Source organism: Bos grunniens, chromosome 26, assembly GCF_055505025.1.
Source record: "Bos grunniens cultivar Pamir isolate PY7600 chromosome 26, Bosgru_T2T1.0, whole genome shotgun sequence".
Taxonomy (NCBI): domain Eukaryota; kingdom Metazoa; phylum Chordata; class Mammalia; order Artiodactyla; family Bovidae; genus Bos; species Bos grunniens.
This window is the reverse complement of record NC_141190.1, coordinates 10,287,448-10,300,205: the sequence shown is the minus strand read 5'-3', so window position 1 is coordinate 10,300,205 and position 12,758 is coordinate 10,287,448. Positions and strand designations below refer to the sequence as shown.

The following is a 12,758-nucleotide window of genomic DNA, read 5'->3' as shown; positions in this document are numbered from 1 at the left end:
TGCTACAGAGAAATTATTCATGAAAGGAAGAGTCAGTTGATGTGGCAAACTTTATTGTTGTCTAATTTTAAGAAATTGCCACAGCCACCTCAACCCTCAACAACCACCACCCTGATCAGTCAGCAGCCATCAACATCAAGGCAAGACCCTCCACCAGCAAAAAGTTTACACTGTTTGAAGACTTAGGTGATGGTTAGCAATTTTTAGTAATGTGGTATTTTTAAAAAATTAAGATATGTACATTTTTTTAGACATAATGCTATTGCATACTTAATAGACCACAGTATGAGAAATATAATTTTTATATGCACTGGGAGAATGAAGAATTCATGTGACTTGCTTTATTTTGATATTTGTTTATTGTGGTAGCCTGGAACCAAACCCACAATAACGCTGATCTGGGTCTGTGTCGTTTGCCTCATGGTACTGCTCTAGTGAGATCTATCTCACGCCTCCACCACTGCAGCCACCAGCCCACCACTGAGAACCCTAGGGATGAAAGAACCTTGGAAATCTAGTTCTCTTACCATCACTCACATGACAAATGATATTCACACTCACAACATACATCATGAAGATAGCTCAAGTTATTGTGAATCTCAAGAGGCTTAGCATTCTCACACTCGGATCACATATATCGAAATACACATACTCAACAGTAATGTTATTTTCAGAATGAACTTGAATCCAACTTAATGTATCTTTAGAAAGCAAAGGATTCTCAATCCTGGTTAGAGCTAACAATTTAACTCTTGTTAGTTGCACATGATTTTCCACAGAGCTGTGACATTTGTGATTTATCTGTTTCCATGTGTGAATTGAGTATCTGTGGTATGTCAAGAACTGTTCTAGTTGGTAGCAGAGCTGAATCCAGAATTCTTAAACAATGTAGTATGTTTTCTTACTGTACTATAAAATAGTTTGCTGCATTTACACTCAAAAGTGGGATGGAAATTAAAACCCTAAAATCTAGGGCAAACTCAAAGCTCAGATAAAGGAAAGTATTTTCATCATGTTGGTCCTATGCATTCTTAGTTTTAGTCTCTTCTTTGAGAGCCAGGGATTTCTGCCTTAGTGACAGCATGGAGTGATTAGGGAAAGAATGAGCTTTACTTTTCAAATTGTCACCAATATCTGGGCCTCCATTTTATAGTCATGGAACATTAAAGTTGAAAGGAATCTGAAGATACCAAACTTTTCTAACCCCTTTACTTCACATATAAAGAAACTGAGGCACAGAAGGAGGATTTCGTTTTTGTTTTTCATAATTATTAAGTTTTCTAAAGAAACTGGTAAAATCTAACCTTTTTTTAAATATTGGAGATATCAAGTAAGATTAAGGGCAGACAAGAGGAGAAGAGAAGAAAGAAATGAAATGCATTTGTCAGAACAAGCATACCTATGCCAGGCTTTGTACTAGATATTTCATATGTTTAGGTTAGTTTAGGTTACAAATAGGGCTTCCCAGGTGGCTCAGTGGTAAAGAATCTGCCTGCCAAGCAGGAGACACGGTTTGATCCCTGGGTCAGAAAGATCCCCTGGAGAAGGAAATGGCAACCCACTCCAGTACTCTTGCTGGGATAATCCCATGGACAGAGGAGCCTGGCGGGCTGCAGTCCATGGGGTTGCAAAAGTGTTGGACACAACTTAGTGACTAAACGCAACAGGTTACAAATAACATAAAACCTGATTTGGATGTCTCAACACCCCTCCCTGCCAGAAAAAAGAGGAGGAAGAATTTATTGGTATCGTTCTTGAAAATTCAAAAAGTAACGCTTCAGGCATGTCCAGATTGATCCATGAACATCATGAAGACTTAGTTTCTGTCCATTTCTTGACTCTGCCTTTTGCTGCATTGGATTTATTCGTAGTACCAATCATTTCAGTGCCAAGTTTTACAAAGAAAGAACCTATTTCCCCATAAGCTTAACGCTAGTCTAGGAATTGAATCTCATTGACCTGATCGGCCTGCCTTGAGTTAATGCATTGCTAAACAAATCACTTAGTTAGGAAACGATTAATTGATCAGTTACTCGGGTCACCTTAATCAGGGGTGAAAGTAGTGGGGAGGGTTGATCCCCTAAAACAAAATTTAGCTACTGTTGCCAGTGAACGCTGAACGGGTAAGGTCTGCTACGCAGATACTCACTCATATGACCTTTGTAACTAGCTTGGAGGTCAGTATACTATAGTATGCCTTTTCTCTAAGGGGTACTGGGTTGTTTGAATCTATTAAGTAGATCACTAGGCAGAAGATCTTCACCACTTGTGAACTGGTTTGAGTCTTCAAAACCAATTCAGTAGGAAAAGAAATACTAAAATGAATATCTGTAGGCAATGTATTTTTTTTCTGCCTATAGTTAACTGTCCATCCCCCCAGGCTCAGCCCAGCCTGTCATCCCTCATCCTTTCCACCTCTCACCTTGTTTATTCTGAAACCTTATCCACTTTGAGGATTTGGTGCAACACCTTGATGCTTATACTACTCCATTCTCAGGACTCGAAGATGCGCCTCTAATCAGCAGAAAACTATCCCCAGTAGTTCAACCCTGTCCCTGTCCCCACCCTCCTGACCCCATCCCACAGCCTCTGGCATTCAGTCCTCATAGGTATTGAGGAAATAGACAACATGTTTATTATTCAAGTAGTTTGGATTACTGGTGAATGTTATCATTTACTGCTCAACTGGCTGCAGATGGCAAACACACTTTCTGTGAACAGTTTTCCGTTGTTTACTGGTAGATTATTTCCTGCATTTGTATACATTTATTTATACTGGAGCTATGGGGAAGAATCTTCTGAAATTGGAAGTATGAACTTTTGGGTAATGCTCATGTTATTTTCAATTCATCGTGTGGGATTTTACACACTTGCTTATATTTAACTAAATGCCTATCAGAATGGTATCATATACAAAATTGTTTAGAGGATGTCCCTGCGTCTTTTTAAACATAAGAAATCCAAACATATGTAGCCTGGGATAACAAGGATTGCAAAGATACATGTGTAGTCATTTTAAAACTTTCCTTCCTAGTTTCTATTTAAAGTGGCAAATGCATACATTCCTAGATATATTAGTAGTCACAGGCCTTATAATAGGCAAGTCAAAGACTGAAAGAAGAGAAGAAACAAATAAGTCTTTTAGTTTTTTTTTTTTTTAAAGCTAGTACTTCCAATTTAATAATGGAGAAGTCCCTCCTACAGATATAGTTGGAGGCAATGAGATTGCCCAGGACATGAGTAGGGCTCTTGTAAGTGAATTTTGGCTTCTGTAACATACACACACACACACACACACACATATACATATACATCCAGTCCCATCATTTCATGGCAAATACGGAAAACAGTGACAGACTTTATTTTCTTGGGCTCAAAAATCACTGCAGACAGGGACTGCAGCCATGAAATTAAAATGTACTTGCTGCTTGGAAGGAAAGCTATGACAAACCTAGACAGCCTATTGAGAAGCAGAGATATTACTTTTCCGACAGAGGTCCGAATAGTCATGCTGTGGTTTTTCCAGTAGTCATGTGTGGAGGTCACAAGGCTTAACTGCGCAAAATTGATGCTTTTGAACTGTGGTGTTGGAGAAGACTCTTGGGAGTCCCTTGGATAGCCAGGAGATCAAACCAGTCAGTCCTAAAGGAAATCAACCCTGAATATTCACTGAAAGGACTGATGCTGAAGTTGAAGCTCCAATACTTTGGCCACCTGATGAGAAGAACCAACTCTTTGGAAAAGACCCTGATGTTGGGAAAGATTGAAGGCAGGAGAAGGGGTTAACAGAGGATGAGGTGGTTGGATGGCATCGCCGACTCAATGGACCTGAGTTTGAGCAAGCTCCGGGAGGTGGTGAAGGGCAGGGAAACCTGGTATGCTGCAGTCGATGGGGTTGCAAAGAGTCGGACACAACTGAACTGTAACTGTTTGTACGTATGCACGCTAAGTCGCTTCAGTCATGTCTGAAGTCCACTAGGTTCCTCTGCCCATGGGGATTCTCCAGGCAAGAATACTGGAGAGGGTTGCCATTTCCTCCTCCAGAGGATCTTCCCAACCCAGGAATCAAACCTGCATCTCTTGCATCTCCTGCACTGGCAGGTGGGTTCTTTACCACTGGACCACCTGGAGGCCCATATAGATACTGGTGGTAAAGAAGCCGCCTGCCAATGCAGGAGATGCAAGAGACACAGGTTCGAGACCTAGGTCAGGAAGATCCCCTGCAGGAAGAAATGGCAACCTGCTCCAGTATTCCTGCCTGGAGAATCCCCATGGACAGAGGAGCCTGGCAAACTACAGTCCATGGAGTCACAAAGAGTTGGACACGACTGAGTGACTGAACACAGCACAACTTATATGTAAGAATTGTTTGAGATGCTTATTAAAAAGCAAATAAACCCTGCAGGTGGTCCCTCTGAATAGTGAGGTCTAGTTCCTGATTCTGAGCCAGCAGCAAGCAAACACACTGCTGAAGAAGTGGAATGCCAAGTTGCAGAGGGTCAGATGCAGTTTGTGTTGGCTTTGCTAGGAAAATGAGGAAGGAGAGAGAGACAACAGGTGCACCTGTATCTCCCTCTCTGTCTCCCTTTCCTCTCCCCACTCTTCTTCCTTCCTTTTACCCTATGTTTTCATCATCAAGAGTGAGTTACTTTTTTGTTGTTGGACTTACTAACGTGATTGGCTTACTCCTTGTTACATTTGCTGCTGGGCTCCAGAGCCATACAAAAGAGCCAAATTGTAGTAAGAGCTCTCATGGCTAGAGGACAAGGATAGTTAAGCCAATTCCACATTGGGAGGGAGAGGGAAACTTACCACCAATGCCACTGACAGGGGGAAGGAGGACGGAGAACTGACCACCCACCCCTCAAACTGTGTGGCTCTCAACACCTGGTCCCTTTTCTCTCTTCCAAGGAATCTGTTTCCTAAAGTTAATTTTCACACAGTCAAGACCATACCAGTTAGAGATATGGCTCTCTAACTGGTTTGGCCTAGGTGCCATCTCCCCACTAAGATGTAAGCTTCTAAGAGGCCACAATGGTACCAAACTGAACTAAGCACCCACATGCTCATTTGACTGAATCAGTAATTAAAGAAACATATTCATTGATTTTTTTTTTTTTTTGATCCTCTTGGTCTGCAGCTATAGTGTCTGCCACTCCTTAAGTTTCTTTAGTCTAAACTTCCCTGTCAGAGATAGAATCTGAAACTGGCCTTAGGGTAACCCAACTCCTGCCCCTTCTTTGACAGATATGGCTAACAGCAAAGTTTAACAGATGAAAATGGTCTCTGAAATATTTGCCTGTAAATAAGGATGTCTCCAGAGAAAGAAATGGCAACCCACTCCAGTACTCTTGCCTGGAAAATCCCGTGGACGGAGGAGCCTGGTGGGCTGCGGTCTGTGGGCTGCGGTCCATGGGGTCGCTAAGAGTCAGACACAACTGAGCAACTTCACTTTCACTTTTCACTTTCATGCATTGGAGAAGGAAATGGCAACCCACTCCAGTGTTCTTGCCTGGAGAATCCCAGGGACAGAGGAGCCTGACGGGCTGCCGTCTATGGGGTCGCACAGAGTCGGACACGACTGAAGCGACTTAGCAGCAGCAGCAGCAGCAGCAAGGATGTCTCAGTAAGTCTGAGCTTGCTGTGTGAGTGAGAGAGTAGTATATTCATGTAATTTTAGAAGAAAGTAGTCAGAAATGGTGACAAATTTGGGTCAGAATTGGGAGGGGAATATTCTAAGTTAAAACTATCCGTATATCCAATTTTCTAGGACAATATAAAAACGCATTCTTCCTCCACTGCTCTGTTATATTTGTTGTCCTGTACTAAATATTTACTATATTTTAGGATTTTTTTTCCAGAGAGATCTGTTCTGATTCACTGGCTATTATAGTCAACCAGTAGCAGGCTGATTTGATTGCTGTGTCTTTATGATACATTTAAATGTATGGTAAAGTAAGTCTCCATTCAATGATTTTTTTTTTTCAAAAACATGTTTTAATATTCTCATTCCCTTATTTATTCTTTAGGATTATTTTAAATTCAAAAAAAACTTGTAGAATTAATTTACAATTTTGTTTCTTTACTAGTTACTGTTGGTATGTAGGGAAATCAATTTAATATCAAAAATTTTTTAATTAATTTGATGAATTTTATGTTGACTTACTATTTTAAAACTTGATTTTTTCCTTCTTCACTAATGTTTATAAATCTTATTTTTATTTTTTATCTTAGTGCATTACACTAGTAATGTTAAATAGCATTGGTATTACTAAGTATCCTTGGTGTGTGCTAATTTTACCATGAAAATCTGTATTATTTCATAGTAAAGTATGATATAGACCAACAGCTTAAGAAAGCTATTCTATCTCATTTTGAAAGAGTCAATTTTTTCATGTTGTATATCTTTTCCATGGTTTGATATTAAAATGTTACTGGATGCCTTTTAAATACATATTGAGATTATCATGTTTCTTTTCATTGTCCCTGTTTATATGAAAGAACATACCTGTTAACACTCGTAGAAGAATGATCTATAGTTTGGTGTATGTTTATATATGTCGATGTGATGTATGTATCTGTAGTCAACATTATACTAGCTTGACAATTTTAAACTACTCACAAGTAAAACAGTTAGGTCCTGAAGTATTTTTGTTGTTGTTGTTTTGAATATTTATTGATTGTGTTTTCAATTTCTTCTATACATTTTAGTTTATACTGATTTATTTTATAACGAGTTAATTTCAGTAACTTTTTTCCCAAGAAAAATTAGCCTGTTTCTTTTAGATTTGAAAGTTTTTTTAACATGGATGGGTATACTTTTATGGCTTTAAAGAACTTATTTGCTGTTTCCTATCTGGTAGAGGAAGACACTGGGAATGCTTGCCTATTTTTGAGTGGAGTGGAAAAAACAAAAAAAGAAATAGAATATCTCCTCTGAGATGCCAAGCCACATATCCACCCTCAGGCAGATCTGGTGCCAGAATTCATTCTGCTAGTATGTTCTAAAAACCCAGTTAAAGTAGCCATATGCAGTATTGCCTCCAAGGTACCTGGCAGAAATGAAAGTAAATCTCTAAAGGAATAATCTTTAAACTTAGGCCTTAAAGAATTTCTAACCCCAACCCTAATGTATTTGATTTTAAGCTACAAATGCTGCTGCTGAGTCGCTTCAGTTGTGTCCGACTCTTTGCATCCCTGTGGAAGCCTGCCAGGCTCCTCTGTCCATGGAATTCTCCAGGCAAGAATACTGGAGTGAGCTGCTATGCCCTCCTCCAGGGGATCTTCCCAACCCAGGGATTGAACCCACATCTCTTAGGTCTCCTGCACTGGCAGGCAGGTTCTTTACCACTATAAGCCCTAAGCTACATATAGTTAGATATTATTTTCTGGATGCGATACGACAACCTTTGTCTTTAACTAAACAGTATTTAGCCTGCTATTATCTGTTATTATGACTGATATGGCCATGGATCTGAGGTGGCAAAAATATTTATTTCAGCACAAATTTCGGTGTCTGTTGGGGGAATGGTGACTTCTGTAGCTTTTAATTGCAGGTATTTCATTTGCTGCGCTTAGTTGCTCAGTCATGTCTGACTCTTTGCAGCTCCATGGACTGTAAACTGCCAGGCTTCTCTCTCCATGGGGGTTGTCCAGGCAAGAATACTACAGTGGGTTACTATGTCCTCCTCCAGGGGTTCTTTCCAATCCAGGGATCAAACCCAGGTCTCCAACATTGCAGGTGGATTCTTTACCATCTGAGCCACCAGGAAAGCCTAAGAATACTAGAGTGGGTAGCCTATCCCTTCTCCAGGGGAGCTTCCTGACCCAGGAACTGAACCTGCATTGCAGGTGGAATGTATACTACCTGAGAGGCTTGTCAATCTCAATGTTATATTAATAGTATGTGATGATGCTGCTGTTCTTACTAATATCAGCTTTTAGTGTCTCGACTCCCCACCCAAAAATGTAAACTAAAAGAAATGTAGTGTCCACTTCACACTCATTAGGATGACTATTAAAAAAAAAATAAAATGCCAAGTGTTTGGCAAGGATGTGGAGAAATTAGAACCTTTGTGCATTGCTGGTAGGAATGAAAAAATGGTGCAGCCACTATGGAAAATGATCTGGTGATAGAGCAATAACTTAAACATACAATTATCACATGAATCAGCATTTTCACTTCTGGGCGTATCCCCAAGAAGAAGTGAGAGCAGAGACTTAAACAGGTAAATTGTACACCCACGTTCCTAGCAGCATTACAATATCCAAAAGGTGAAAGAATCAACAAATCTGGTATATACACACAATAGAATATTATGTGGGTTTAAAAAAGAAGAAAATTCTGACACCTGTTGCAACATGGATGAAGCTTGAAGACATCATGTTAAGTGAAATAAGCCTTTTACAAAAGGACACATCGTATAATTCCACTTATGTGAAGTACCTAGAGTGGTCAAATTCATAGGAAGAGAAATAGAATGGTGGTTGGACTTCCCCAATAGCCCAGTTGGTAAAGAATCTGCCTGTGATGCAGGAGACCCTGGTTTGATTCCTGGGTTGGGAAGATCCACTGGAGAAGGATAGGCTACTCACTCCAGTATTCTTGGGCCTGCCTTGTGGCTCAGCTGGTAAAGAATCTGCCTGCAATGTGGGAGACCTGGGTTCAATCCCTGGGTTGGGAAGATCCCCTGAGAAGGAAAAGGCTACCCACTCCTGTATTCAAACTTGGAGAATTCCATGAACTGTATAGTCCATGGGGTAACAAAGAGTCGGACACGACTAAGCGACTTTCACTTGGCAGGGGCTGGGGCAAGTGGGAAGTGGGGAGTCAGGAATTAGTGTTTCCATGCCTATTGAATTTCAATTTGGGAAGATAAAAAAGTTCTAGTGATCAGTGGTGGTCATGTTTACAGAACAGTGTAAATATACTTAATGCCAGAGAACTATATACACTTAAGACAGGCTTAAAAGGTAAAATTTTTATTATATGCATTTTACCACAATAAAACAAAGCCAAAAAACTGCTGTGCCTATACGCAGGAATAATCCACCACTGTTCCTAGGGTTTTAATATAAGAATTAGTCAATACTTTGAGAGAAGTCAACTCTGTTATCCTTTCTAAAGCTGTTCTTACCACAACTCAGAGGTCAAAACAAAAATATTTTCTAGGGGTGCCTTATGTTTGTATAGCACTTTGTATTTGAAGAAGACTTTTATGTATCCAAACCCATTTAATCCTCATGACAGCCTTATAAGGTAAGTAGTATTACTCCCTTCTAATTGATGGAAGAAAGTGGAGCCTAAGAGATTAAGTTGTCCAAGACCACCAGGCTATTAAAGATGCAAAGGTTCAAATAGTTATCTTCTGACTGAAGTCACTGATCTCCCAACATACAGAAATAGTTGTCAACTTACTATGAACTTTACATTTAAAATGCCAAAAGCAAAGTGGTATGCTTGTTAAACTAAATAAAGAAAAGAAAAAGAAAGATAACATCATTACCTTCTCAGTGACCAAGGAATAATGATTACACTGAATTTACGCTCTGAATCCTATTAACATATTTGTGGTTTTTTTATGATACTGGAGTTCCAGGCCTTGGTCACGTTTAAACTCTGGTTGGCTGTTTGTATTTTTGCACTTTAGCTTCTGAAAATACCCTTGAATTTAGGGAACGAGGGCCTCTTCCTTAAAAGTCATTGTCTGAGGTTGCAGGTATTCAAATTTTAATTGAAATTCTGAAAAATTTTTGTCTGATTCCAATAAAAACAAGTAGTCAAGTTGTTCTCTCATTGTTATGCAAAAACGGTTTCATTTTTAGTTTTAAATTTCCTTTTTTATTGCTCTCCTTGGAGTGGATGGCTAATGTAAATGGGAGAAACCTGGCAATGCACCATCACTACTCTTAACGATTTTATGAGCTCCCCGCTAGAACAAATGTCTGGGTCAGTGCAACCTCACGCACACAGCTCAAGTTCTTCTCCCTTTGAAGCCTGCCATAGATAAGTCAACTCAGAACCTCAACTCTCTTGCTTCCGAATGCTGACCCAGTAGCCTTCTCTGTCTCTAGGAAGATTTGGTACCTCACGGAAGGCGGGTGTCATTGCCAGTCCCTTCTGCGTATAAGCCTTCCTGAATATATTAAACTGAAACATAGGTAACACCCCCTGAGACAATATGCAATAGGTTTCTCACTGTTGGTTGTATCCAGTGAAAGGATTTTGAGATTTTACACTCCTGTGTGGTATCAGTAAAGCTGACCCCAAGAGGTTAAGCATTGCATGTTCAAAGAGAGGGTCCCCCTCTATCCTCTTTCAAGTTGTTCCAGCCGCTGTGAGGTGAAACTGGACAATCTTCTTACCATTCATTGCATTTACAGCACAGATTCTGAAGTCAGCTCTCCCAGTCTGGTATATCTTGAAATGTGTGGAAGCGTGCCACTTTACAGCGCTCACAGCATTTTGGGTCTCTCTTCCCTTTTTCTGTAAAAGTCGTAAGCCAGAGTGTAATGGGGAAATGAAGTACTGTAACAACAACCGCAGAAGAATAGCTCACATCTTCATTTGAGCAACATCAGGCAAACTTCCCCCTTGGAAGTATCTAACTAATTACTTTTATTTCCATAACTTACATATATTAAGAACCTCTTCTGTACCAGAAACAGTGCTAAACACTTCACACACATTATGTCTTTTAATCCAGACCACAGAGCAGCACAGTAGATACTAACTTATTCTCATTCTACACAGAGACACACAAAGTAAAGAGGCTGAGTGCATACAAAGCAAGAAATTGTCTTGTGTAAAGCAAGAAATGTGTCTCTGTGTAAAATTACTTTTTTTGAGAAATATTTTATAAACCTATCAAACAGATTGTTATCTTTTATAACAACTCTAAAAAGAGCTTTATACTCCCAATTGAAAGACTTTTCAGAATCAGTCTTCCTAACCCCCATCAATAACTTATACATTTTAGTATTTTCTTCTTTCAGCAGGGGGTGGCACCAACTTTCATATTATTATTTCATGTGTTTCATATCTATTTTGTTTTCTCTCAGCTTTTCTCTTCTGCATGATTTAAACAAATAATAAAAGCAGGAAATCCTGGTTAACATTCCTTCCAAGGTTGTATTCTCTGATGCCTCAGCCACTTTGTTTTCAGTGTCAAACTCTTCGATTTCCTGTGTTCTACCAAAGAGTGAAAGATGTGAAGCACTTACTGTTTGTCATTGTGAAAATATAGCAAAAAAAAAAATTTCAGTGGTAGACAAAAATGAGAAGTAGCTCTATGTTATGAATAAAGCAGACATTATTTTTAATGCTGCCTAAAAGATGAAGACCATTATGAAGTCAAGCTTGTATGTAGAAAGAAGCTTAGATTTTTTAAAGACATTTTATTCTGGTATTTATATAATTTCAACAAGGCATTTTGCAATCCATTTAACATAAAATTAAGAAGATGAACATCTACTTTGCTCTCAGAATTTAAAGTGAATAAAGGTTATGTATGGGCTTCCCTGGTGCCTCAGGTCAATCAGGAAGATCCCCTGGAGAAGGGAATGGCAACAACCCACTCCAGTATTCTTGCCTGGGAAATCCCCTGGACAGAGAAGCCTGGTGGGCTACTGTCCAAGGGATTGCAAAGAGTCAGACACAACTGAGCAACTACCACTTTTTCAGACTCTATATAAGAAATGGTTCTGGGCTTCGCTGGTGGCTCAGTGGTAAATAACCCACCTGCTACTGCAGAAGACGCGGGTTCCATTCCTGATCTGGGTCGATCCCACACTCAGCGGAGCAACTAAGTCCGTGCCTGTGCTCTGTAGCACAGGAGCTGCAGCTACTGAAGTCCACGTACCCTAGAGCTCAGTGCTCTGCAACAGGAGAAGCTGCTGCAATAGGAAGCCCGCACGCCGTAACTAGAGGGTAGTCCCAGCCCAAGGCACTAGAGGAAAACCTGTGCGGCAGCAAAGACCCAGCACAGCCAATAAATAAATAAGTAAAATTTTTAAAAAAAGAAAAAAATGGTTCTTGCCCTGATGAGCTTGTGTTAGTGGATGAGAAAGATACAAGTAAATTTAATTACACCCAAGGAAGTATGTATTAGGTCCTTTTGCTTTCCTTCAGGTTCTTTAACAAGACCTGAAAATTTATTCTCTAAAATACGTCTTGAAACCAACACAGCATTGTGAAGCAATTATCCTCCAATTAAAAAAAAAAAAAAATACGCCTTGAATCTGTCCTTCTCTTCAGTAAAACCTGATTTGGAGTTTCAGAACTAGCCTAATTTTATGCTTCAAAGTTTAGATTCTGTTTTCCTTTCATTTATTGTCTGATTATTGTGATCAATTCTAAATCTGGACTGAAAGGCTGAGAGACACTTCCATATTACTCACTTCAAGATACATCTTTATGTTCCTCTTCTACTAGAGTCATCAGAAATCGGACCTTCCCTTGTGATTCACACCACTGTCCCATTTGGAGTTACACATTTGGAACACAGCACTGAGGATGTGCAGGAGTTAATCTTCAAGCAGCTGGAAAACATTGTGCCTGGTTTGCCTCAGCCAGTAGCTACCAAATGCCAGAAATGGAGACATTCACAGGTAATCAGAGAACCCAGCGGTATGAGCACAGTTTTCTTAATCAGATCTGACTTTACTTTTTCTCATATTTTGCCACTCTCTAGTACTCTTGCCTGGAAAATCCCATGGATGGAGGAGCCTGGTAGGCTGCAGTCCATGGGGTCATGAAG

General features: G+C 39.8%; 1 protein-coding gene across 26 annotated transcripts in view; it reads left to right on the top strand.

Moving 5' to 3' along the window:
• Window positions 1–12,758, top strand: part of RNLS (renalase, FAD dependent amine oxidase) — a 302,134-nt gene that overhangs the window by 237,199 nt on the left and 52,177 nt on the right. For all 26 annotated transcript variants that reach the window (XR_015155834.1, XR_015155835.1, XR_015155839.1 and 23 more), the window contains one exon: window positions 12,434–12,609. Coding sequence is in view for 18 of the 26 variants with exons in the window: in XM_086379249.1 (XP_086235375.1) it covers window positions 12,434–12,609 (176 nt within the window). In the remaining 8 variants the exon portion in view is untranslated. The remainder of the gene's footprint in view (window positions 1–12,433; window positions 12,610–12,758) is intronic.